The sequence below is a fragment of the Piliocolobus tephrosceles genome, chromosome 10, assembly GCF_002776525.5.
Source record: "Piliocolobus tephrosceles isolate RC106 chromosome 10, ASM277652v3, whole genome shotgun sequence".
NCBI lineage: Eukaryota > Metazoa > Chordata > Mammalia > Primates > Cercopithecidae > Piliocolobus > Piliocolobus tephrosceles.
Window position 1 is genome coordinate 110,951,425 of NC_045443.1, and position 25,724 is coordinate 110,977,148.

General features: G+C 51.1%; 1 protein-coding gene across 5 annotated transcripts in view; it reads right to left on the bottom strand.

The window, feature by feature from the left end:
* The window catches only part of SLC8B1 (solute carrier family 8 member B1), a 34,971-nt gene extending 12,824 nt beyond the window's left edge, over positions 1-22,147 (bottom strand). For 4 of the 5 annotated variants that reach the window (XM_023204024.2, XM_023204015.2, XM_023204008.2 and 1 more), the window contains exons 1-11: positions 21,430-22,147; positions 19,710-19,947; positions 7,949-8,101; positions 7,808-7,860; positions 7,602-7,659; positions 7,354-7,459; positions 7,105-7,272; positions 5,736-5,843; positions 3,630-3,689; positions 3,232-3,362; positions 2,349-2,490 (exon numbers count right to left, since the gene is read on the bottom strand). In XM_023204024.2, the coding sequence (XP_023059792.1) occupies positions 2,349-2,490; positions 3,232-3,362; positions 3,630-3,689; positions 5,736-5,843; positions 7,105-7,272; positions 7,354-7,459; positions 7,602-7,659; positions 7,808-7,860; positions 7,949-8,101; positions 19,710-19,865 (1,135 nt within the window). In that variant the 5' untranslated portion in view covers positions 19,866-19,947; positions 21,430-22,147. Of the gene's footprint in view, positions 1-2,348; positions 2,491-3,231; positions 3,363-3,629; positions 3,690-5,735; positions 5,844-7,104; positions 7,273-7,353; positions 7,462-7,601; positions 7,660-7,807; positions 7,861-7,948; positions 8,102-19,709; positions 19,948-21,429 lie in introns of those variants that run through there. The other variant, XM_023204042.3, reaches the window with a different exon arrangement.
* Positions 22,148-25,724: the final 3,577 nt, after the last annotated feature.

The window sequence follows — 25,724 nt, forward strand, 5'->3', positions numbered from 1 at the left end:
TTTTTTTTTTTTTTTTTTTTTTTTTGAGACAGGGTCTCGTTCTGTCAACCAAGCTGGAGTGCACTGGCACAATCACAGCTCACTGCAGCCTCAAACTCCTGGGCTCAAGCCATCCTCCCACCTCAGCTTCCTGAGTAGTGGGGACTGCAGGTGTGTGCCACTGGACCCAGCTCCTGAGATAATTTTGCTAGCATGGGATTTTTACCTCAGTGCTGGCTTTGGATCCAGACGCCTGGGTTGGAAGCCCTTTCCATGTATCTGCCACTCCTGTGCTAGAGAAATTTTAGGAGGTGGCTGGGGCGTGAAGACACTGAGGATCTGAGCTGAGTGTTAAGCAGAGGGGTACAAGGACTCTGTGGGAAGAGGGGAGTTGGGTAAGATGGAATCAAGCAGACCTGCACCAGGAATAGCACAGAAAAGGCTGTAGGAGGCAGCTGGCTCAGAGTCTCAGAGGCCTCGGCCGGGTATGGTGGCTCACACCTATAATCCCAGCACTTTGGGAAGCTGAGGTGGGCGGATCGCCCGAGGTCAGGAGTTCAAGACCAGCCTGGCCAACATGGTGAAACCCCATCTCTACTAAAAATACAAAAATCAGCTGGGCATGGTGGCGGGTGCTTGTAGTCCCAACTACTCAGAAGGCTGAGGCAGGAGGATTGCTTGCCCCGGAGGTGGTGGTTGCAGTGAGCCGAGATTGTGCCACTGCACTCCAGCCTGGGTGACAGAGTGAGATTCTGTCTCAAGAAAAACAAAGAAAAATATCAAATGTAATAGTATAGAGTAAGAGAAAAATTGGGAAGACGGTCTGTGAATGACTGATGTGTGCGAATCACTCGTTTAAGAAGCCACAACACATACAAAAATTAGTCAAGCATGGTGGCAGTTGCCTGTAATCCCAGCTACTCGGGAGGCTGAGGCAGGAGAATCGCTTGAGCCCTGGAGGTGGAGGTTACAGTGAGCTGAGATCGCGCCACTGTACTCGGGCCTGGGTGACAGTCAGAGTCCATTTCAAAATAAAATAAAATAAAAATAAATAAATAAATAAAGATGCCACATCGCTTGTGAAAGCAAGTCCCTGGATTTGCCCTGGCCTGAAAGGCAAGGCTTCCCCGCTCCGTAGAGAATGGATGAAGAATGGAGGACTGTGATGAACCAGACGGCCCTAGGGGGTGGCCCTTTTCGGCTCTGAGTCACTATCAATCACCTTTCCTCCTATCTCCTTCCCTCTATGCCTGCATCCTCCCACAAACCAGGGGAGAAATGCACAGGGAATGTGGCAAGGAGGCTGTTTCATCCCGATGGAGTTTCATCCTGACTCTGTTATAGCGCACAACACCACGCCCAGCTAGGCATTTGCACCAGAGTCCTACTCCCACCTCCAGGCAATGCCCCGGGGCTGAGGGGGAGGAGCCTAGATGATAGGAAACAGACAGCATGAGATACTAAAGTTAGACAACAGGAAGAAACCTGGGTAGCAGGAGTTAGAAGACATCAGACAAGCCTGAGCATTTCCTTGGCCAGAGCAGGGCAAGAAAGAAAAGGACATTCTGGGGCAGATGGGAAAATTCAAATGCCAGTGGGGACCAGCCAGGTCACACAAACGAGGGAACACAAACGAGGGAAGGAAGCTCAGCCCAGAGCACCCAACAGGCAATGGAGGGGACTGTGATGATTCAGGCCGCAGGCACCCCATAGGGGGTGCCCCCTTCTCTGCTCCAGCCAGTTTTGCCTTCAGGAATGTGGCCCAGATCTTGAGAAGCCAAAATCCAGATTTTAATGTAAAATCCCCCAAATTTTAAATGCAGGCAAACAAGCCAGAGGACTGGATTTGGCCCTGGGTCACCTGTTTTGCAGCCTCCATCTGGGGCCAGCAAGATTGGATCAACTGACTACAGGCGGTCCCCTGGGTGAACTTCCCGGCTGGTGTCCCTTATGGCACAAGCACATAGTAAGCGCCTGCTGTATATCCAGGTTTCTGCCTCTAGCCCAAACCTCCCTCATGTGGTTGAGAAGAAAACTCCACCATGCATGGTGGCTCATGCCTGTAATCCCAGCATTTCGGAAGGCCAAGATGGACGGATCACTTGAGGTCAGGAATCTAAGACCAGCCTGGCCATCATGGTGAAATCCCGTCTCTACGAAAAATACAAAAATTAGCCGGGCATGGTAGTGCACGCCTGTAATTCCAGCTGCCAGGGAGGCTGAGACGGGATGATCACTTGAACCTGAGAGGCGGAGGGAGGCTGCAATGAGCTGAGATCGTGCCACTGTACTCCAGCCTGGGTGGAAGAAAACTCCAGAACGTGGGAAGGAGGTGGAAGGTGGGTTGGCCCGGGGTAGGGGATACTCACAGGTCCCCGACTGCAGGGTCAGGACCACAACCAGGGGGCTGATAACCAGATGCAGACAGTTGAGGGGCCGTTTCCAGTTCCGGTCATCCTTGTCCGGGTCCACGACAGGGACTGTGAGAAGCAGCAGGAACTCCACAGGCAGCTGTCAAGGGGGCAAAGGTGGGAGGGTGTCGGTAGGGGAGCCTGAATCCCAGCCGCCACAGACGGACTTCAGTGACTCAAGAGCTCCCGCCGTTGCTGAAGCACCGACTGTGTGTGGGTCCCAGGCTAAGCGCCGGGGTGCCTCTGGCTACTGGGACAAATGACCACAAACAGAGCGACTGTCAATAGCACAAATGTATTCTTGGACAGTTCTGGAGGGCAGAAGTCCTGAAGTCAAGTTGTTAACAGGGCTGTTCCTTCTGGAAGCTCTAGGGGAGAATGAGGGTCCTTCCAGCTTCCAGGGGCCGCCTGCCTTCCTGGCCCCACATCACTCCACCCTGTGCTCCTGTCGCCACTTCTCAGTCTCTGACTCTGACCCTCCTGCCTCCCTCTTTCCCTGTGCCAACCCCTGTGACGACACTGGGCTCACTGGATATAAGCCAGGCTCATCTCAAGATCTTTAATCACATCTGCAAAGGTCTTTCTGCCATAAAGGTAACATATTCCCAGGTTTCAGAGGTTAGGATATGGATGTCTTTGGGGGCCACTAGAGGGCAGAGCCCCAGGTCAAGTCATCAGCCAAGCTCCATGCCTCAGTTTCCCCATCAAATTCTAAGTCATGTATTCTGAGAGGGTCTCAGTGGACCCCATGCCCTCCACCTCATAGAGCTGGAGAGGGTAGCGTGACCTCTGTCTTGCCGCTCTCACAAGGCTGTGAGCCTGGCTCCAGGACCCCTCCTACCTTGAAGACCTTGAGGGCTTTCCAGTATGCTGACTTCCTTCTCCACTTCATGTAATCCAGGGGATTGAGGGCCCGGGCCAGGATCTGAGCCGTGGTCTCCTGGTAGAACAACAGCGGCCGGTACTCGTCCCCTGTGTGCAGGGGGTCGGGTGGTGAGGTGTGCCTGCAGCTGGCTTGGTCTCCAGGAAACCTTCCCTGCTCCATCCCACCAGTCCTCCCAGCCCTACGGGAGGAGGCAAAGCCCAGCACCCAGCAGAGGGCAGACAACCCTGGCCCTTGGCTCACCTGAGCTGCAGTGAGCCTCATTCCTGGAGCCCAGGTCTTGAAGGGACCCATCTTTCCACCCCCAGCCTTTCCCTGTTACCCCCACCCCAGCTGGGCACAGGGCATGGACTCACCGTAGTCATAGCTGTTGCTATTAGAAGATACCCGGTCCTCCTCGGAGTCTGAGAGGATCTCTGCAGGAGAGAGGCCCAGCTACATACAGAACCCAGACCATTCTCAAGGGAGCACACTGGGACAGAGCAGGTTTAGGGGTGCAAGTGTTCAGGCCATCTTATTTACTTAGTTATTTGGGACAGGATCTTCGTCTGTCACCCAGGCTGGAGTGCAGTGGCATGATCATGGCTCACTGCAGCCTCGACCTCCTGGGCTCACTCTATCCTCCCACCTCAGCCTCCCGAGTAGTTGAGACTATGCCCAGCTAATTAAAACCAATTTTTTTAGAGATGGAGTCTTGCTATGTTGGCCAGGCTGGTCTCAAACTCCCGGCCTCAGCAGTCTACCCGCCTCAGCCTCCCAAAATGATGGCATTACAGGCAGGGGCCACTGCACCCAGCCATGTCCAGGCCCTCTATATTTTGGATTTCTAGCAGTCTGCATGCATGCTCAGGAATTCTTACACAGTGAAAAAGTCTAACTCATCAAACATGGCCAAATGTAAGCATGCAGCTAAAATACTAAAGTTAATAGGGGCATTCGAAGACACAACTCAAACATTTATTGACTTCAGTGCTGTCCTTTTCAGAATCTGGAACCTATATTATTTTTCTCTTCTCAGGAGGCCTGTGGATGCTGAGAGGCCTGAGACCTGTAAGGAGGGGCCTGAAAGGAAAATGGCTCACCTCGAGCGAGAAGTCAGTCAGCTCTAGCCCTGATTCTGCCTCTGAGTACGCTGCGTGTGTGTTATGTATCTGTGTTCATGTATTTATTTGTGCGTGTGTCCATGTATTTGTATATGTGTGTTGTATAGGTGTGTGTATTTCTGTATGTGTACTATGTGCTGCGTATTTGTGTGTGCATTTGTGTGTGTTGTGTATGTGTGTATGAATTTGTGTATATATGTTGTGTATTTGTGTGCATTTGTTTTTGTGTGTGTTGTGTATGTGCATGCATGTATTTGTGTTGTGTGTGTGTGCATGTATCTGTGTTGCATATGTGTGTGCTGTGGGTACACATATTTGTATATGTGTGTGTTGTGTGTGTGCATGTATTTTTGTGTGTTGGAAGCGTTATGTGGACACAAATATGTGTGTCCACATATTTGTATATGTGTGTGCATGTATCTGTATGTGTGTAGAATGTGTGTTCATATATTTGTGTGTGTTGTATGTGCATGAGTTTGTATGTGTTGTGTATCTGTGTATGTGTGTGCATGTATTCATATAGCGTTGTGTGTACGTTTTTGTGTGTACATGTTGTGTGTGTGCATGTATTTGTGCGCTGCATGTGTGTGCGCATGTCTTCGTATGTGTGTTGCGTATGTGTGTGCATGTATTTCTATATGTGCATGTGTATGGGTTTGTATCTGTATATGTGTGTGTGTATATTGTGTGTGTGGGTTGTATATGTGTGTGCATGTATTTGTATATGTGTGTGTTGTATATGTACAATATTTGTGTGTGTGTTGTATATGTGTGTGCATGTATTTGTGTATGTGTGTGTTGTGTATGTGTGCGTGTATTTGTCTATGTATATGTTGGGTGTACGTGTGTGCATGTATATGTGTGCACGTACATGTGAGTCGTGTATTTGTGTATGTGTGTGTATGTATGTGTGCATGTATTTATATATGGGTGTGAGTTGTGTATGTATGCTGGGTGCATGTGTGTGTGCGTGTATTTGTGTATATGACTATGTTTGAATATTACTGATTTCTTTGTATTTATTTTTTATTTCTCAGTGTCCCTGTCACGGCAGCGTTTGGGTTTTACCCTGAAAGTGGTGGGAAACATCAAAGCAGGGAGCAGTGGCGATTCTTAGAGAGATGGCCCTGGCAACTGCATAGAGGAGGAAGGAGTGCACTTGAGCCAGTAGGCGATGAGGAGGCTCATGGGCACTAGTGGAAGCATGGCGGCGGGACCTCAGCAGAATGAGTAGAAAAAGCATGAAGAGGACATGAGCTTGGTGGCGACAACGGCTTCAAGAGACCCACGGTAGCAGTGAAGGGCACAGAGGCTCCCAGTCCCCACTGGTCCTCTCTGGAGTCCGATGCAGACTCTTACCTGGAGTAACTGGCATGGAGTAGACCAGGGATCCTCTCCGTTGCCATCGGTAGATCCAGGTGCAGAGAATCACAGTGACCACATAGAACACATACAAGCCCAGGTAACCTGCAGATAGGGTGGTGCAGGCCGTCACCAAGTGGTGTCCTGGCTACAGGCCCAGAGAACAAAGGCTGGCAGTTCTATCTATCACTGGTGCATTTTAGCGGTGGCAATGTGTGTTAGCCCAGCCTGGTACCGGTGGGTAAATGGTCTTTTCCTTGAGCTCCCCACTCCTTCCTCCCACCTTCCAGGACCATCTCCCTTCCTGTCTCCTTTGCAATTGAGGAGGTAACGCCAGGCACACAGAGTGACCTCCAGGACCCTATTCAAGCACTAGGGGTAGGTGTCCCACTCTGTGCCCTGGAAGGAGGCAGCCCTGCAGCTCTGGCTACAACTAGGTTCAGCCAATAGGAGGCCAGACAGGAAATCAGAAGCAGCAGGAGAGAATTTGGAGTGTTCCTTCCTACTCCCTCCCTGCTGCGTGTCTCTGGCAGGGCCTGCAACCCTCTTCAGTATAGCTCCAGGCCTTCAGCCCTCCAGCTCTCACTGGGCCCCACCACTCCATTCCCTGCCCCTTTTGCCACAGGGGATAGGTATGGTCACAGCTCCCACTGTTGCTGGCCCCTGGGTATCTCGCAATTCAGTGTCCCTTGTTGGTTTCGTTATCCTTCTGCACAAATCGTCCCTCCATTCATACCCCTTGAGCCATCTGAATGGAACATGTATGCTCTCACGATCCAGGTGGCCCCAGTTAGCATCCCATCTGTACTGCTTGTTAAAATTGGAAATTATGAAAAAAAATTTTTTTTTGAGACAGAGTCTTGCTCTGTTGCCCAGGCTGGAGTGCTGTGGCACAATCATGGGTCACTGCAGTCTCGAACTCCTAGGCTCAAGGGATCCTCCTGCCCTAGCTTCTAGAGTAACTGGGGCCACAGGAACGCTCCACCACCATGCCCAGCTAAGTTTTTTCTTTTTTGTAGAGATGTAGTCTCACTATGTTGCCCAGGCTGGTCTCAAACTCCTGAACCAAAGTGATCCTCCTGCCTCAGACTCTCAAATTGCTGGGATGATAGGCCATCACGCCTGGCCAAAAAATTGTGAAACTTTTGAATACTTCCTCCCCAGCCCCCAGCTCTGCTGGGCCTCTTTGGTTATGTGACCCACATGTTCCCATTTTTGCGCAAGCCAGCTTGAGGAGGGTTTCTGTCACTTGTAATCAAATCAAGCCCCCCACTGACCACCCCTCACATCTCTCTGTCCCAGGCACCTCCTAAACCTCCTGCCCATCAGCCCTGGGATCTCCCTCCTGAGCCCCACAGCTGCTCACCCAGAGCCCATGCCATCGTGACCCTGCCACGGAAGAGCATGATGAAGGTCAGGAACACAGCCACCATGTAGAAAACGATGTCCCTGAAGAAGGGCCTGGAGGCAGCCATGAAGGGGTGTAGGATGGTGATGCCTCCGGCCACCACCGTGGTAACCAGCACGCCAGCGCCTGGGGAGAGGAGGCCAGAGCTCATCACCCTGCACCCTCTCCTGCTGCTTCTCCCGCCCCCCTCACTGGGGCTGCTCTCACCAAACAGTGCCCCAAGGGCCAGGCCGGCTGTGTGCGGGTCGGAGAAGGCCACCAGGGCACTGAAGATGTCAGGTGCACCATTCCCAAATGCCAGGAAGGTGACGCCATGTGGGGAGCATGTCAAGGCAGGCCAGGATCGCAGCTGTAGCCCACCCAAGCCTTCCCTGGGCCACGAGCCACAACCCTATCCCCCGGCCTCCCCACAACTGCCCTCCCTCCAGGGTGCAGGACACTGGACAAAAGGATACTGCCACGTTGTGGGAGAGCTTGAGCGTGGTGGAAATGGCCGACAAGTTGGGGCAGAAACTATGGAGAAAAAGCAGACAGGAAACATTTCCATAGTGACTGGCCCCGGACCCCTATCCTTCCCCCAAACCCAGGGTGAGCGGATGTCAGCCTCCTGGGACCCCTCCTCCCATTGATAAGCCAGACCGGAGCCCAGAGCCAAACTCACAACTTGGCCGCGGTGACTCCCAGAATCAGAAACAAGTAGAGCAGCCAGGAAACCTGGGTGGGGAGCCGGCGGGGAGGAGAGAGTCAAGTCCAGCTGGGGACACCAGCCCCTCTCACCAGCCCCCCCGGGGCAGGGCCTCACGTAGAGGGTGACAGCCAGAGGGAGGAGGTTGGGAGGGAAGTGGCAGAAGATGCCTTCCAGGTAGTCCAGGTAGCCCCCATCACTGCGGCAGTCGGGGTTGGTCCGGATGAAGTCACAACGGTCAGAGACATTCAGGCCACACACTTTGCGACACTGTAGGAAGGCAGGGAGGGGGACATCGGGGGCAGAGATCTCCCTGAGGACTGGACTAGGCCCATCTAAGCAGCTAAACATAACGTCCCTTCAGCCTGGTCTCCAAGGCCACCATACCCTCTGGGTACCAACTATGTATGCACTTTTAATTTAAAAAATAAACGTCTGCTTGAAATTGACACAAGTAATTCATGAATACATATATATATATTTTTTTTAAATACATAAAGATTTCTAAATTCCACTTTCTTATCCCTGCTCTCCGTAATCCCCCCTCTCCAGTGGTCCCACCATAATTAGTTTGAAGCACATCCTTACAGACATTTCTCAGATCAATTACATTTGTATACATACCTTATTACACACTCTGTTTTGTTTAACAGAAATGGATCCATCCCAAATCTCTTGTTTCTACAATTTGCTTTTACCATTTTATATATATATATAATATTAATATACCTTAATACACATAATAAAATTTGAAACATACTATAGTGATTTCTATATGTGAAGCATAGTGCTAAGAGCTTAAAATGTATCTCAATTAATCTGTACAATAATTCTATGATGACTGGGGGCAGTGGCTCATGCCTATAATCCCAGCACTTTGGGAGGTTGAGGTGGGAGGACTGCTTGAGCCCAGGATTTCAAGACCCCATCTCTGCAAAAAAAATAAATAAAAAATTAGCTAGGCATGGTAATGTGCACTTGTAGTCCCAGCTACTGAGGAGACTGAGGTGGGAGGATCACCTGAGCCCCGGAGGTTGAGGCTGCAGTACTGTATTTAGCCTGGGGAATAGAGTGAGATCTTGTTTCAAAAAAAAAAAAAAAGTATCTCAATTACTCTGCACAACAATCTGCGAGGAAGGAACTATTATCATGCCCATTAAACAGAAAAGGAGACTGAGACAATGTCCGTGTACACTCAGTGGGAGGGTCAGGGTTGGAACCCAGGCAGTTTGAGGCTCTAGAGCCCATTGTTCTCCCCTGCCTCCCTGCAGAGTCTTTCACCGCAGCAGAGTATTTTGTACTATGGGTGATACATCACTGAGGTAAACATTTCCCTTCTGGGCATTTGGGGAGGCCTAATTTTTCAATATAGCCAATGAACTTCCTCACACATGATTCTCTGAGCACATGTGAGAAAAATGTTGTCAGAGAGGATCTGAGAAGTAAAAGTGCTGAGTCGGGGTATCCTGATCTGGGTTCCTCCAGAAGCTGACTCAGAGACAAAGATTGAGAGGGACATAGTATGTTTGGGAGAGCTAAGGAACACAAACATAGAGAAAGGGAAGTGGGCCCGGGGGCGGTGGCTGACGCCTATAACTGCAGCATTTTGGGAGGCCAAGGCTGTAGGATCACTTGACCTCAGGAGTTCGAGACCAGCCATGGCAAAACCCCATCTCTATAAGAAATACAAAAAAATCAGCTGGGCTTGGTGGCATACACCTGTAGACCCAACTACTCAAGAGAAGGAGGTAGGAGGAGCACCTGAGCCTGAAAGGTCGAGGTTGCAGAGAGCTATGATTGTGCCACTGCACTCCAGCCTGGGTGACAGCCTGTCTCAAAATAAAAAAAATAAAAGAAATAGAAGAAAAGAAGTGGTACAGAGAAGGGATAGCTGCCAATGAAGGCTGGGTTGAGCCAGTTACCACCACCATGAGCTTAATCAGGAGGCAAGGGAGCTGGGGTATTTATACACCAACTCCAATCAGTCACTGGGTGAGGACTGCTAGATGGAGGTTTTAGTTCCCCAGCACCTCTAGCCTACTATGCTTATAAGTGGTTCTAGAACAATAAACTGGCAACTGGAAGTCAACAAAAGCCCAGCAAAATAATACAGTCCAAAAGAAATGGTCAAGACCCTGACAGGGGATCTTGAACATTGCTGGATTTTGCCAAAATGCCCTGGCCAAACTCTACCTATATACACTCCCACCAGGAATGGGAAAAGCAATTCTCATAAGCCTGCACCAACACTGGCTATGAGCAGCCTTATTCAGATCAATGTGATAGGAATGTCATTGTTTAACTGCAAGTCTGGCCAGGTGTGGTGGCTCATGCCTGTAATCCCAGCATGTTGGGAGGCTGAGATAGGTGGATCACTTGAGGTCAGGAATTCACGACCAGCCTGGTCAACATGGGGAAACCCCGTCTCTATTAAAAATACAAAATTTAGCTGGGCGTGGTGACATGCACCTGTAGTCCCAGCTACTCTGGAGGCCGAGGCAGGAAAATCACTTGAACCCAGGAGGCGGAAGTTGCAGTGAGCCGAGATCATACCACGGCACTCCAGCCTGGGTGACAAAGTGAGACCCCATCTCAAAAAAAAACAACAACAAAAAAAGTTAAGACAGTAAATTTTAGGTTGTGTGTATTTCATTATAATTTTTTAAAAGCTTTGTCAAACCACAGTTCCACCTCCTCCACAAGCCCTCTCTGAACTCCCACCAACACCAGACCGGAAGTGAGATTTCTTATCTCTGAGCCTCTGGCCTTCTCACCAATTTTTGCTAAGAGCTCTGCCCACCATACAGTATCCCTTGAGCAGAGACTGAAACCCCTCAGCCCTGCCCCAACCCCTCAATCTTTCTACAGTGCCCCGTCCTCAGAAAGCACACGCCAGTGGGGAAGACAAAATCTGTGGCCTGGTAAACTGGCTCACACCTGTAATCCCAACACTTTGGGAGGCTGAGGCAGGAGGATCGCTTAAGCCCAGGAGTTTGAGACCAACTTGGGTAACACAGTAAGACCCCATTGCTACAAAAAAGTTAAAAAATGAGCCAGGGATGGTGGCACATGCCTGTGGTCCCAGCTACTTCGGAGGCTGAGGTGAGAGGATTGCTTGAGTCTGGGAGGTTGAGGCTGCAGTGAGCTATGATGGCACCACTGCTCTCCAGCCTGAGTGACAGAGTAAGCTCCGTCTCAAAAAAAAAAAAAACTTTTTTGAGATCAGGACAACCTGAGCATAATACCCACTCAGTCACTCAGATCTTTCTTTTTTTTTGAGACAGTCTCACTCTGTTGCCCAGGCCGGAGTGCAATGGCACAATCTCGGCTCACTGCAACCTCTGCCTCTTGGATTCAATTGATTCTCCTGCCTCAGCCTCCCGAGTAGCTGGGACTACAGGTGCCCACCAACACACCTGGCTAATTTTTGTATTTTTAGTAGAAATGGAGTTTCACCACGTTGGCCAGGCTGGTCTCGAACTTCTAACCTCAAGTGATCTACCCGCCTTGGCCTCCCAGAGTGCTGGGATTACAGGTGTGAGCCACCAGGCCCAGCCCCTTTTTCTCCTTTGAGACAGAGTCTCCCTCTGTCGTCTAGGCTGGAGTGCAGTAGTACAATCTTGGCTCACTGCAACCTCCACCTAATGGGTTCAAGTGATTTATCTGCCTCAGCCACCTGAGTACCTGGGACTACATGCAAGCAACATCACATCTGGCTAATTTTTGCATTTTGGGTAAGGATAGGGTTTCACCGTGTTGGCCAGGCTGGTCTTGAACTCCTGACATCAAATGATCCACCTAACTCAGCCTCCCAAAGTACTGGGATTACAGGCGTGAGCCTCCGCGCCCAACCACCGTCTACAGCAGTTCCCTTCCTCTCTTTCAGCTTCAGTCTCATTTGTAAAATGGGACGAATTATACCAACCCCATTGATAAAGGAATCAAATGAGATTACAGGTGTTCAAATTTGCCCTCCTCAGAGACTGTCCATGTAAAGTAGCTATTACCCCTATCTCCACTATTAACACCCAGTTTTCTGCATTCACAGAAGTTATCACAATCTTTATTTTGTTCATTTCCTTGTTTACTGAATTTTATTATTTTAGAGACAGGGTGCTTTGTCACTCAGGCTGGAGTGCAGTGGGGCAATCATGGCTCACTTCAGCCTCGAACTCCTGGGCACATGCGATCCTCCTGCCTTTGCCTCCCGAGTAGCTGGGACTACAGGCATACACCACCACACCCAGTTAATTTTTTTTTTTTTAATACTTTTTGTAGAGATGCAGGTCTCGCTACGTTGTCTAGGCTGGTCTCGAACTCCTGGCCTCAAGCCCTCCTCCCACCTCAGCCTCCCAATGTGCTGGGATTATAGGCATCAGAACCACCAAACCTGGCCTGAATTTTTTTTGTCTGCATTCTTGTATTTGCCCTGAGACTGGCCCATAGTAGGGGCTTAATACATTTGAGTTAACGGCTGTTTGAATGACTAAGTGATTTCGTGTAGTCTTCCCAACACTCCTGTGAGGCAAATGGAATGATTCCCCTTTAACACATGGGTAAGCCAAGGGTCAGCAAACGTCGGCCCCTGGACCACATCCAGCCCGCCATCTGGTTATGCACAGCCTGCAAGCCAAGAATGATTCTTACATTTTTAAATGGTTGGGAGACATTAAGTCAAAAGAAGAATTTTCCATGACATGTAAAATGATATAAAATCCAAATTTCCATGTCCATAAAGATTTACTGGGGCACAGCCACACCCATTCATTGACGTACAATCTGTGGCTGCCCGGGCACTGTGAGAGCACTGAGTAGTTGTAGAAACCATGCGGCCCACAAAGCTGAAAATATTTACTGTCTAGTAATATTTCTTTTCTCTTTCTCTCTCCTTCCTTTTTCTCCTTCTCTCTCTCTCTCTTTCTTTCTTTGACAGAGTCTTGCTCTGTTGCCCAGGCTGAAGTACAGCGGTCAGATCTCAGCTCACTGCAACCTCTGCCTCCTGGGTTCAAATGATTATCCTGCCTCAGCCTCTGGAGGAGCTGGGATCACAGACAAGTGCCACCACGCCTGACTAATTTTTTTATTTTTAGAAGAGAAGGGGTTTCACCATGTTGGCCAGGCTACTCTCAAACTCCTGGCTTCAAGTGATCCCAAAGTGCAGCCTCAGCCTCCCAAAGTGCTGGGATTATAGGTGTGTTCACTGTGCCTGGTCTTTTTTTTTCTCTCTTTTTTTTTTTTTTTTTCAGACAAGGTCTCACTGTTGTCCAGGCTGGAGTGCAGAAGCATGAGTATAGCTCCCTGCAGCCTCAAACTCTTGGGCTTAAGGAATTCCCCTGACTTCAACCTCCTAAGTGGCTGGAGCTACAAATGTGAGCCCACACCCGGCCCTACTATCTGGCTCTTTATAGAAAAAGTCTGTGCCCCAGGCTGGAGTGATGGTGTGCACATCCCAACCTAGGCTCAGGAATCTCCATCAACTATTCCCACCAAAAAATGCAGAAGCAAGTCTCAAGTTCCTGTCCTGAGATTCCCTTATCCCGTCCCCAGCTCCCACCCAAAAGCAAAAGTCAGCTGGGCTCCTTCCATACTGCCGGGGGGGAGGGTTTCAGTCTTGCCCTAAGCCTGGGCCTGTGGCTTTGCTGGGGCCCAGGAATTTCCCAGGAAGATAAAGTCACCGAAGGGGTTTCTGATAAAGAGGGTCCCACCCAGCACAAGGAAGGAGGACACTAAATGGGGGCCAGGGAAGCAGGCGGGCTGCCATTTCCTCCCCTGGGAAGAACAATAATCATCATATTGGGAGGCAGTACAGCTCCCCCTACTGAGCCTCCTCTCTCATGAAACTGCCTGGTTGAAATTCTAATTTGCATCCTTCGAGGTGAGTGATCTTGGGCAAGTAAATTAACCTCAGTTTTCTCCTCTGAACAATGGGGGCAATAACACCCACATGCCTAGATAAGAACGGGATAAGGACATGGAGGCCAGGCATGGTGGCTCACATCTGTAATCCCAGTGCCTGAGACCATGAGTTTGAGACCAGCCTGGCCAACATGGTGAAACTCCATCTCCACTAAAAATATAAAAATTAGCCGGGCGTGGTGGCGTGCCCCTGTGTTCCCAGCTACTCAGGAGGCTAAGGCTGGAGAATCACTTGAACCCAGGAGGAGGAGGTTGCAGTGAGCTGAGATCACACCATTGCACTCCAGGCTGGGCAACAGAGTGAGACTCTGTCTCAAAAAAAAAAGAAAAAAAAAAAAAAATAGGCTGGGCACGGTGGGTCACACCTGTAATCCCAGCACTTTGGAAGGCGAAGGCAGGTGGATCACCTGAGGTCAGGAGTTTGAGACTAGCCTGATCAACAGGGTGAAACCCTGTCTCTACCAAAAATACAAAAAGTTAGCCGGGCATTGTGGTGGGCACCTGTAATCGCAGCTACTTGAGAAGCGGAGGCAGGAGAATCGCTTGAACCTGGGAGGCGGAGGTTGCAGTGAGCTAAGATCATACCATTGCACTCCAGGCTGGGAAACAGAGTGAGACTCTGTCTCAAAAGAAACAAAAAAAAAAAAAAAAAAAAACAAGGCTGGACGCAGTGGGTCACACCTGTAATCCCAGCACTTTGGGAGGCGGAGGCAGGTAGATCACCTGAGGTCAGGAGTTCGAGACCAGCCTGACCAACATGGTGAAACCCTGTCTCTACTAAAAATACAAAAAGCTGGGTGTGGTGGCGAGCACCTGTAATCCCAGCTACTTGGGAAGCTGAGGCAGGAAAATCGCTTGAACCTGGGAGGCGGAGATTGCAGTGAGCTGAGATTGCGCCATTGCACTCCAGCCTGGGCAACAAGAGCGAAACTACGTCTCCAAAAATAAAAATAAAAAAAAGGTTGCATTATCATCATCTAAGTTTTATTTATTTATTTATTTATTTTTGAGACAGGTTCTGTCTGTGTCACCCAGGCTGGAGTGCAGTGGCATGATCACAGCTCACTCCAGCCTCAACCACCCAGGCTCAAGCAGTCTCCTACCTCAGCCTCCTGAGTAGCTGGCACCACAGGTGTGCATCACACGAGGCTAATTTTTAAATTTTTTGTTGAGAAGGGGTCTCGCCATGTTGGCCAGGCTAGTCTCAAACTGCTGGGCTCAAGTGATCCTCCCGCCTTGGCCTTCCAACGTGCTGGGATTACAGGGATGGGCCACCAAGCCTGGCCAAAAATTTTTCTCTCTTAAACAATGCTTGAATTCATACCTTCCTTCCATCTCCACCACCACGAAGAACAATTGCAGAGGTTCTCATTCGGCCTCCTACCCCCAATCTTACCAGAGGGGCTCTTTCTAAAGTGCTCCCTCCTCCAGCTGCTGAAGAGCCCTCCTTTGCCTGTTTTTGGTCCCTGTGTTCTGCCCTTGTCAGTCTCCAGTAAAGCTCGTCTGGTCAGCTGTCAGGTCCTGGAATGCCCAGACCCTCCTGGCATTGGTCCAGCTTTTGCACATGCTGTTCCTTCTGCTTGGTGCCACGGCTCCTTTCGTTCTAGTTAATCCACGTTCACCATCCAATTCTTGGTTCCCAGGACACTTCTTGCAGGAAGCCCTCCCTGACTACTCCCAGCCTAGTAGGCCCTCCCAGTTACTTTTTATTTTTTTTCCTTTTTTGAGATGGAGTCTCACTCCATCACCCAGGCAGGAGGGCAGTGGTGTGATCTCAGCTCACTGCAACCTCTACCTCATGGGTTCAAGAGATTCTCCTACCTCAGCCTCCCGAGTAGCTGGGATTACAGGTGCCCACCACCATGCCCAGGTAATTTTTGTATTTTAGTAGAGATAGTTTTGCTATTTTGGCCAGGCTGGTCTCGAACTCCTGGCCTCAAGTGATCCACGTGCCTCGGCCTCCCAAAGTGCTGGGATTACAGGTGTGAGCCACCGTACCCGGGCAGGATCACAGACTTGTTTATCTGTCCCTTCCACCAAAGTCTCGTACAGCGCCTGGCAGAGTAGGCCCTCCTAACAGCCGTGCTGCACACTGTGCTGGGCATCATCTCACTCATTCAGTCTTCATCAGAGACCCAGGAGGTTGGCACAATTGTTTCCACTTCACAGATGAGAAAACTGAGGCACAGAGAGGCAAAGTGGCTTGCCCAGGAGCACACAGCCCACCACTGAGAAGTGGCTCCAAACTCAGCTCCACCTGCTAAAAGTTACCTGCTACAGCTCCTGAGGAAACTGCCCAACTGGGCAGGGGCAGCCTCCATTTCCTGCCCTCTCACTATCTTCTTCCCCTCCCTCCTCCCTGTCCTCGGGGTCAGCCAGGGAGGATGCGGGGTGTCACCCCATCTCGCTGACAGCAGAATGAGTCAGCAAGGCAGCTCCCCCAAATCTGGCCTCCCAAATCACATTATTGTGCAGTCTGCCTCGCTCCGCCCTCCCCGAGCTGCACGGCCCTCCCCCAGGTCCCTCAGGACCCCTCCCCAGCTCTCTGCTCAAGAGAGACAGAGGAAGGGGGGATTGTTCTGTGTGTGGGGAAGAGGGGGTGGCTTCACTTCCTTCCAGTTCTTCCCACCCTCTTTCCTGCATCACTCACTCAGTCCCAGGAAACCCAGAGAGGTGCACACAGGGGTCAGGCGGGACGGGAAAGGGTAACGGACTCAATGCCTTGGAATTTTTTTTTTTTTTTTTTGAGACAGAGTCTGGCTCTGTCGCCCAGGCTGGGGTGCAGTGGCCAGATCTCAGCTCACTGCAAGCTCCGCTTATGGGTTTACGCCATTCTCCTGCCTCAGCCTCCCGAGTAGCTGGAACTACAGGCGCCCGCCACCTTGCCCAGCTAGTTTTGTGTATTTTTTAGTAGAGACGGGGTTTCACCATGTTAGCCAGGATGGTCTCGATCTCCTGACCTCGTGATCCGCCCGTCTCGGCCTCCCAAAGTGCTGGGATTACAGGCTTGAGCCACCGCGCCCGGCCGCCTTGGAATTCTTATAAAAACTTATGTCAGATCACATCCTCCTGTGCTCTAAAGCCTCCCGTGGCTCCCACCTTCCTCTCACTGATAGCCAACTCTGCAGTGGCTCCCAGGGCCCTGTATGATCTGGCCCCTGTTCTCTCCTGCCTAGTCTCCCTTCCTTCTCCCTTGTTCACTGTTCCAGCCACTTTGCAAAATCTGTCATTCTGCTCCTGCCCCAGGGCCTTTGCATCTACTGTTCCCTCACTTCCCCTGGATCTTCATAAGCCATTCAGGTCTTGGTCAAAATGTCCTGTCCTCAGGGAGGCCTTCCATGATAGCCTAAGCAGAGCAGCGTCCCCCTCCCCCTCACCCTGTGGAATGATTTGTCAACTTGCTTCTCACCCATGACCCCACTAGAGTATAAGCTCCAGCGGGGCAGGGACCAGGTCTCTCTGCTTCCTGCTATCCCCTCAGCACGTGGCACAGGCCCTGGCACACAGTAGGTGCTCAATAAATATTTGTTGCATAACAACTACTTGAAAAGGACCTACGGTAAGGGGCTGGAGGGGCCTTTCGCAGCCTGCAGGCTCCCTGGATGGTGGGGACTTCCAGAAAGGCAGCTGGCCCATCTGTCCTGGGAAGCGGTGGACTAGAGGGGAAGGGGACGGATTTAGCATGAAGCAGCCAAGAGCTCTCAACCTGGCTCTGCCACTTTCCTCCTGGCCAACTTCACCTCCCTGAACCTCGGAGCCTTCATCTATAGCACAGAGATCATCACTCCCACCTCACAGGGTTTAGGGGAGGACTTGTGAGCAAAGGGCTGACGTAAGTGCTCAATAACTTGGAGAGATTATGTGGCACAATGATCTGGTATGATCTCCCAGTTTTCCTGCCCCCAAGGAGCACGCTCCAAGAGGCGGTACTCAATTCTATAACCACAGTAACCACAAACCACTTTCCCATCTGTAAAATGGGCTTAATTGCCTGTTGCCTGCTTCAGAGGGTGGACTGGAAGGCACTTTGCAGCCTCATAAAGTTGCTGTGGGCGTTGAATGCTCTCAGCCCATCAGTTTGAGTTTGGGATTCCGGCTGAAGAAATGGCGAGAACTCCAGCCCCTGGCAGTTACAGGGGACTCCAGGGGGTCATCTTGAGCAGTCCCCTGCTTTTGTTCCTTCACTCCAGATCTGCTGTGACCTCCTCTGCTCCCCTTACAGACATCAGAGTGGGAAGATGTAAGTTCTCTGTAGCCCGTCTCAATGGGCTGTGCCCTCCCTGCCCTGGGAGGAAGGCCTCTTGCCTCTAACTCCAGCGTCGTCACTGGTCCTCCCTCAGTGCTCTCCATTCAAATCACAGCACCAGCAGACCCTCAGTTGATCAGGCCAGAAACCTGGAGTCATCCACGACTGCTCTCTTTCTCCCACCACTGGGAGAAAGAGAGAGGCTGGGAGTTCAATACCAGCCTGGCCAACATAGTGAAATCCTGGTTCTACTAAAAATACAAAAAAATTAGCCAGGCGTGGTGGTGTGCACCTGTAATCCCAACTACTCGGGAGGCTGTGCATGAGAATTGCTTGAACCCGGGAGGCAGAGGTTGCGGTGAGCTGAGATCGCCAGCCTTTGCCTCCAGCCTGGGTATGGAGTGAGACTGTTCTCAAAAAAAAAAAAAAAAAAATTTGAGTCAGTGGACTGGGAAAGGCAGACCCACCCTCAATCTGGGTGGGTACAATCTAATCAGCCACCAGCACAGCCAGAATAAAAGCAGGCAGAAGAATGTGGAAAGACTAGACTGGCTTGGTCTTCTGGCCTGCATCTTTCTCCTGTGCTGGATGCTTCCTGCCCTCAAACATCAGACTCCAAGTTCTTCAGCTTTGGGACTCTTGGACCTTCAGCCACAGACTGAAGGCTGCACTGTCGGCTTCCCTACTTTTGAGGTTTTGGGATTCCTCAAAAGACTGACTTCCTCACTCTTCAGCTTGCAGGTGACCTATTGTGGGACCTCATCTGTGATCATGTGAGTCAATATTCCTTAAAAAACTCCCCTTTATATATACATCTATCCTATTAGTTCTGTCCCGCTAGAGAACTCTGACTAACACAGATTTTGGTACCCTCTGCTTAAAATCTTCCATTGGCTCCCCACTACCGCAAAACAATTCTCACCTCCTAGCCGCAGCCTGTAAGGCCTTTTGTAATCTGCCCGCCATTACCTCTCCATCCTCCTCTCTTAGCATTCTTCCCCTCACTTGCTCTGTTCCATCCCTTCTAGCCTCCCTGCTGTTCCGGGAACACACTAAGCTTGTTCCTGCTCCAGAATCTTCGTACTTGCTGTTCCCTTTGCCCAGAATGCTCTTCCCTGGGGTGTCTATGTAGGTGGTTTCCTCTCTCCATTCAGTGGCTTGCCTCAAAGATCATCTGTGACCGCTCAATCTGAAATATTTGGAAATGCTCACGCCGTCCCCCATCCCACTTTAGCAATTGTGTGCGGGGCACTTAGCACATCACCACCTGAAATGTATATGCTTACTTCTCTTTTTTTGTTAAGACAGAGTCTTGCTTTGCTGCCCAGGCTGGAGTGCAGTGGCACAATCCTGGCTCACTGCAACATCCACCTTACGGGTTCAAACAATTCTCCTGTGTCAGGGTTCTGAGGATTACAGGCGTCCGCCACCACGCTCGGCTAGTTTTTGTATTTTTAGGAGATATGGGGTTTTGACACGATAGCCAGGCTGGTCTTGAACTCCTGGCCTCAGCCTCCCAAAGTGTATACATTTACTTCTCGATCTGTCTGTTCAGGAGACTGTCAGCTCCTTGAGAGTAGTGAGTTTTGTCTGTGTTGTTCCCTGGTATATCCCAGGCTGTGGTCAGTGCCTGGCACATAGCAGATGCTCAACAGATATTTATCGATTGGAGGAACACAGCCCCATCCAACCCCAGGTTCCTATCAGGATACTCACGTCTACCACGGGGGTCTGGTTCACACCTGAAGCTGGAAATTGGGGGCTAACGTGAGCCCCTGTAGACGAGTCCCTAGCCCCAGACACTGTCTCCGCCATTAGCAGCACACAAAGCACACTCAGTGCCCAGCGCAGATCCAGCCATCTGCCGGCCATCCGCCCCCACGGGGCCTGGCCCTCACTCTCCACTTCCCTTTCGGCAGTAGCTCAGTTCCAAACAGCGGGCGGCTCCGGTGGCCTGCAAGGTGGGAGTGAGAAGGGGGGACAATGTCACTGAAAACCCATGGACCCAGCAAAAGGGGCCGGAAGACTTTCTCAGTTAAGGAACTGCCTTCCTGCCTCCCAGCAGCAAAGCAAAGCTGATGGAGAAACTGTGTTCTGCATAGTCTCACTGGAGGGACCCAAGGCCCTGCCCATTCAGTGTGCAGATCAGATACGCCCTTCTTCCTGAGCCCCCGTGAAAACCTACCCTGTCCCACCTGACCCCCAGCCTGAGGCCAGAATGTCAGGGCTGCAAGGTGCTAGGGACTTGAACCAAGATGCAGAGTCTCAGGCTTCTGGGGCCAGCTGGGTGACACACATGTGGGAAATGGGCAGTGGGCGGGATTGCAGAAGCCCTCAAAACAAAACAAAACAAAACAAACTCTACTTCTAGGGGTGGACTTGGCCTCTAGGCCACCAGTTTGAGACCTAGAGAGGCTTGCCCACCACATTTTATGGAGCCCACTAAGCAATGCTGTTGTTCTGTGTCTTACAAGGAGCCAAGCTTTACATGGATGACCTCATTCTATCCTCACAACATGCCGAGAGGGGTAGCATTACCATTCCATTTCACAGATGAACTAACTGAGGCACAGAGAGGTGAAGCCAGGCTTGTTTCCTCCCTGCACCATGCCTCCCTCATCCAGTCCTCAGAACAATTCTGGAAATGTCGCCCCCGCACGCTGCACAACAGGGACAGGGGCTCAGAGGAGTTTTGTTTTGTTTTGTTTTTTTGTTTTTTCAGATGGAGTCTTGCTCTGTCACCCAAGCTGGAGTGCAGTGGCACGATCTCGGCTCACTGCAACCAATGCCTCCCAGGTGCAAGTGATTCGCCTGCCTCAGCCTCCTGAGTAGCTGGGATTACAGGCACACACCATCACGCCCAGCTAATTTTTGTATTTTTAATGGAGACAGGGTTTCACCATGTTGGCCAGGCTGGTCTCGGACTCTGAGCTTCAAGTGATCTGCCGACCTCGACCTCTCAAAGTGCTGGGAATACAGGCAGGAGCCACCATGCCCAGGAGAGGAATTCTGTAACCCGCCAAAGGTCACACAGCAAGAGGGTCATTAGAGCCCACAGCCCCTCCGACAGGGAACTTAAGGGCAAGAGGGAAGTGAGTTGCTCAGAGACAGCCAGTTAGCAGTGGGGCTGGGCTGGTCACCACCATGTGCCTCTTCCCTCAAGCCCAGGGCCAAAATGGCTTCAATTTATTTCAAAGGAATTAAACTGGAAAAACAAAAGTCCTCAGCAAACTAAATTTCCTGTTTTGGCTTTTTCATGTGTTCTACGGTGAGTATGTCTTATTTTTGCAATCAGGAAACCAAACCCCATAAAACCGTTTTTTTCTTTAAGTCTGCACAGGTGTTTCTCAATGTACTGGCAGCCTGAGGGGAGGGAGAGGAGGTAGGGAGGGGAAGAGAGATCAGAAGGGCGCCTGTCCCAGCCACGGTTCCATACCTGTCCACGGAAGACACGGCCCTTCCTCTTCTGTGGTTCTCCTGAACCCCTCCAAGTGGAGTCCAGGTTACTCTATTTGGCACCAAGTTGAAACAGGACACCCCTGGTTTCAAATTCGTCTCAGCCACTTATTATCTGTGTGGCCTTAAGGAAGTCACTTCACCTCTCCGAGCCTCTTATTCCTCATGTGTAAAATGGACACAAATGTTGACCGACGGGGTATACAATAAAAGCACAATAAATGCTCGCCTCCCTGGTGTCCCCAACACCTGAAGATCAGCATGCGTCTCGTCTCTCTTTGCCGCCGATTTATTTTACTGATTCACCAGTGAGCATTTACTGAGCGTCCTCTGTACACGTGGGCCTATGTCTAGCGCTCGGATGGTCGCCGACCTGCTAAGAGTCTGGGGCGGGAAATCGGGGCTGCGCTTTCCAGGGAAGGGACCTCAGGAACATTTCCGTGCTCCGTTTCCCGTCCGGACAGAGGTTGAGAAGTCGAACTCGGGGCGCCCGGGTCCTCCGGCCTTGCGGGGAGGCGGCTTTTTCTTACTCGGGCCGGGCCTGGGACCCGCAAACTCCGAACCTCGACGTCGCAGGTCCTCGCAGCCTTCCAGGTCCCTGGCTGCCGGCCCGACCTTCCGCCAGCGAAGCCGCCAGCCCGGGTGCCCCGCCTGCTGCAGCGTACGGGATCCTACTCTTCCCGTCCGGGCCCGCCCCGGCTCGCCCTGCCCCGGTCCCGGCCACGCCCTCGGGACACGCCCCCCTCGGGACACGCCCCAGAAGACTCGCCCCGCCCCTGCCCTTAAAGGTACAGCTCCCGGGGAGCTTCCTAGGGTCTTCCCAATCTCCACTGTCCTCTCCCTCCACTTTGAAACTGAGATACAAGCCGATGGATAAGGACTGCAGGAAGGCGAAGAGGGAAAGTTAGAGGGTGAAACTAGGAGGTTCATTTCCCGAGAGCAGAGGGACCAGAGGATGTCAAGCTGCTTCTGGTAATGAATAGTGACAAAGAGGATTTGAGAAAATCCCAGGTGGAGAAATCCCCACCCTGCCCACGAAAGTTCGGGTGGTTTCACCTGAAATCCTTCTGAGATCCTAACTGGGTTCGGCTTTCCCCCTAGGAGGACAACTTTTTTTTTTTTTTTAATTTAAATTTTAATTTTTTAAGCCAGGGTCTCACTCTATCACCCAGGCTGAAATGCAGTAGCATCTGTCAGGGCTCACTGCAGCCTCAACCTCCGAGGCTGAAACAATCCTCCCACCTCGGCCTCCCAAGTAGCTGGGACTACAGGCAAGTGCCACCACGCCCGGCTAATTTTGTTCATTTTTTGTAAAATGTTCTCAATATGGGCCAGGCGCAGTGGCTCACGCCTGTAATCCCAGCACTTTGAGGGGCAGAGACGGGCAGATCACGAGGTCAGGAGATCAAGACCATCCTGGCTAACACGGTGAAACCCCGTCTCTACTAAAAATACAAAAAAATTAGCTGGGCGTGGAGGCACGCACTTGTGGTCCCAGCTACTTGGGAGGCTGAGGCAGGAGAATTGCATGAACCCCGGAGGCGGAGCTTGCAGTGAGCCGAGATCGCGCCACTGCACTCCAGCCTGGGCAACAGAGCAAGACTCCGTCTCAAAAAAAAAAAAAAGTTCTCACTATGTTGGCCAAACTGGTCTCGAACTCCTGGGCTTATACAATCCTCCCGCCTCAGCCTCCCACGTAGCTGGATCTCGAGCGATCCTTCTGCCTCTTCCTCTCAATGTATCAGAGCTGTGTGAACCAGAGCAACTCCATCTCCAATGGGTAAAATGGGGCTGAGACTTACTGGGCTGCATTCCCAGACGGTTAAGGCATTCTAAGTCACAGGTTGAAATAGAAGGTCGGCACAAGATACAGGTCATAAAGACCTTGCTGATAAGACAGGTTGCAGTAAAGGAGCCGGCCCAAACCCACCAAAACCAAGATGGTGACAAGAATGACCTCTGGTTGTCCTCACTGCTGCACTCCCACCCGCGCCATGACAGTTTACAAATGCCATGGCAACATCAGGAAGTTACCCTATATGATCTAAAAAGGGGAGACATAGATAATCCACCACTTGTTTAGCATATCATCAAGACATAACCATAAAAATGAGCAACCAGCAGCCCCCGGGGCTGCTCCGCCTATGGAGTAACCATTCTTTTATTCCTTTACTTTCTTAATAAACTTGCTTTCACTTTACTCTGTGGAATCGCCCTGAATTCGTTCTTGCTCGAGATCCAAGAACCCTCTCTTGGGGTCTGGATCAGGACCCCTTTCCTGTAACAAAAGGGATTGGATGACAAGTGTGAGCCACCACGACCACCTTTTTTTCTAATATTTAAAATTTGTGTTTAATTTTTTCACTTTTCTTTTTGCTAACCTCTGTATTGTTTCAATTTTAGTAGATGTGCTGAGAAGGGGGCACACAGCATCGCTTTTAAAAGAATGTGACATACAAATCAAGACTGAGGAGTTAGTGATCTGCTGGTGGACGTATTAGTATCTCCCCCTATTTCCAGTTTCCCAGCCTCCTGGGGAAGCTCTGTTCATTCTGCCATTTCTTCTGCTGGGGGGATGGGGAAGTGGGAGGAGGCGGGCATGCGGGCTGGACCTGGGGTCCTTAAGGCTGGAGTGTGTCCTCCCAGGCCACTCCTGCCTGCAGCCCCGCTTCTGCCATTATCATGCATCTAATCCCCCCATCTCTCATCCTCAGGGTAGGACCTGCTTCCTCATCATGGGCCGGACCCGGGCCCAATGCCAAGCCTGGTATTCAAGGCCCTGCAGCATCCAGCCCTAGCACACCTTTCTGAAATCACCTTTCACCCCTACCTCCACCTCCTGCCCAGAAGTGCTCCCTGTTTCCTGAACGTGTTGGCCTCTTGCCCACAGCCACCTGCCTCTGCTCCTTCCGAGCCGCCTGCCCTGATGACACCCTTTTCTCTTTTCCACCTGACAAACTCCTACTCATGTTGTCAGGCTCAGCTAAGAGGTCACCGCCACTAGGTGGTCTTTCACCCTCCTCCCCACCCCTCCATATGGCCACGGGGCTCCCCGCCTTCAGCGTCTGCCTCTAATTCCCACCTCTGGGCAGGTGACATTGTGACCTGGAACATGATGTTTGGAATCGCAGGACACTAGGTTTCTATAGGACCTTCTCTAAACACTTAGAGCATCTCTTTGAGCCTCAGTTTCCCTCTTGATGAAATGGGGGTGATACTAGTACCAACCCCCTGAGGTCCTTCCAGATGTTTTTCCTTATCTTTTTTGAGACAGGGTCTCCCTCTGTCACCCAGGCTGGAGTGTAGTGGTGTGATCTTGGCTCACTGCATCCTTGACCTCCTGGGTCAAGTGATCCTCCCACCTCAGCCTCCCAAGTAACTGGGACTACAGTTGTGTGCCACCATGCCTGGCTAGTTTTTTTAATTTCTTTCTTTCTTTTTTTTTTTTTTTTTAGCTGGAGTCTCCCTCTGTCACCCAGGCTGGAGGGCAGTGGTGCAAACTGGGGTTCACGCCATTCTCCTGCCTCAGCCTCCCGAGTAGGTGGGACTACAGGTGCCCACCATCACGCTCGGCTAATTTGTTTTGTATTTTTTAGTAGAGACGGGGTTTCACGGTGTTAGCCAGGATGGTCTCGATCTCCTGACCTCATGATCCGCCTGCCTTGGCCTCCCAAAGTGCTGGGATTACAGGTGTGAGCCACCGCGCCTGGCCCTGCCTGGCTGGTTTTGTTCATTTTAGAGACGGGGTCTCACTATGTTGCCCAGGCTGGTCCTGAACTCCTGGGCTCATGCAGTCCCCCCACCTTGTCCTCCCAAAGTGCTGGGATTACAAGCGTGAGCCACCATGCCTGGCTGAAGTAGGACACTGTGAAGAGTCCCAAACCCCATGCTGGATGCTGAGCCAACACTCCCTCAGTGGAAGGGCTTATTGTCCCTATTAATTATTCCATTGTTGGCTGGATGTGGTGGCTCACACCTGTAATCCCAGCGCTTTGGGAGGCTGAGGTGGGCAGATCACCCGAGGTCAGGAGTTCAAGACTAGCCTGGCCAACATGGTGAAAACCCATCTCTACTAAAAAATACAAAAATTAGCTGGGCATGGTGGCACAAGCCCACAATCTCAGCTACTTGGGAGGCTGAGGCATGAGAATTGCTTGAACCTGGGAGGTGGAGGCTGCAGTGAGCCCAGATGATGCCACTGCACTCCAGCCTAGGTGACAGTGAGACTCTATCTCAAAGAAAATTAAAAAATAAAAATTATTCCATTGTTACAAC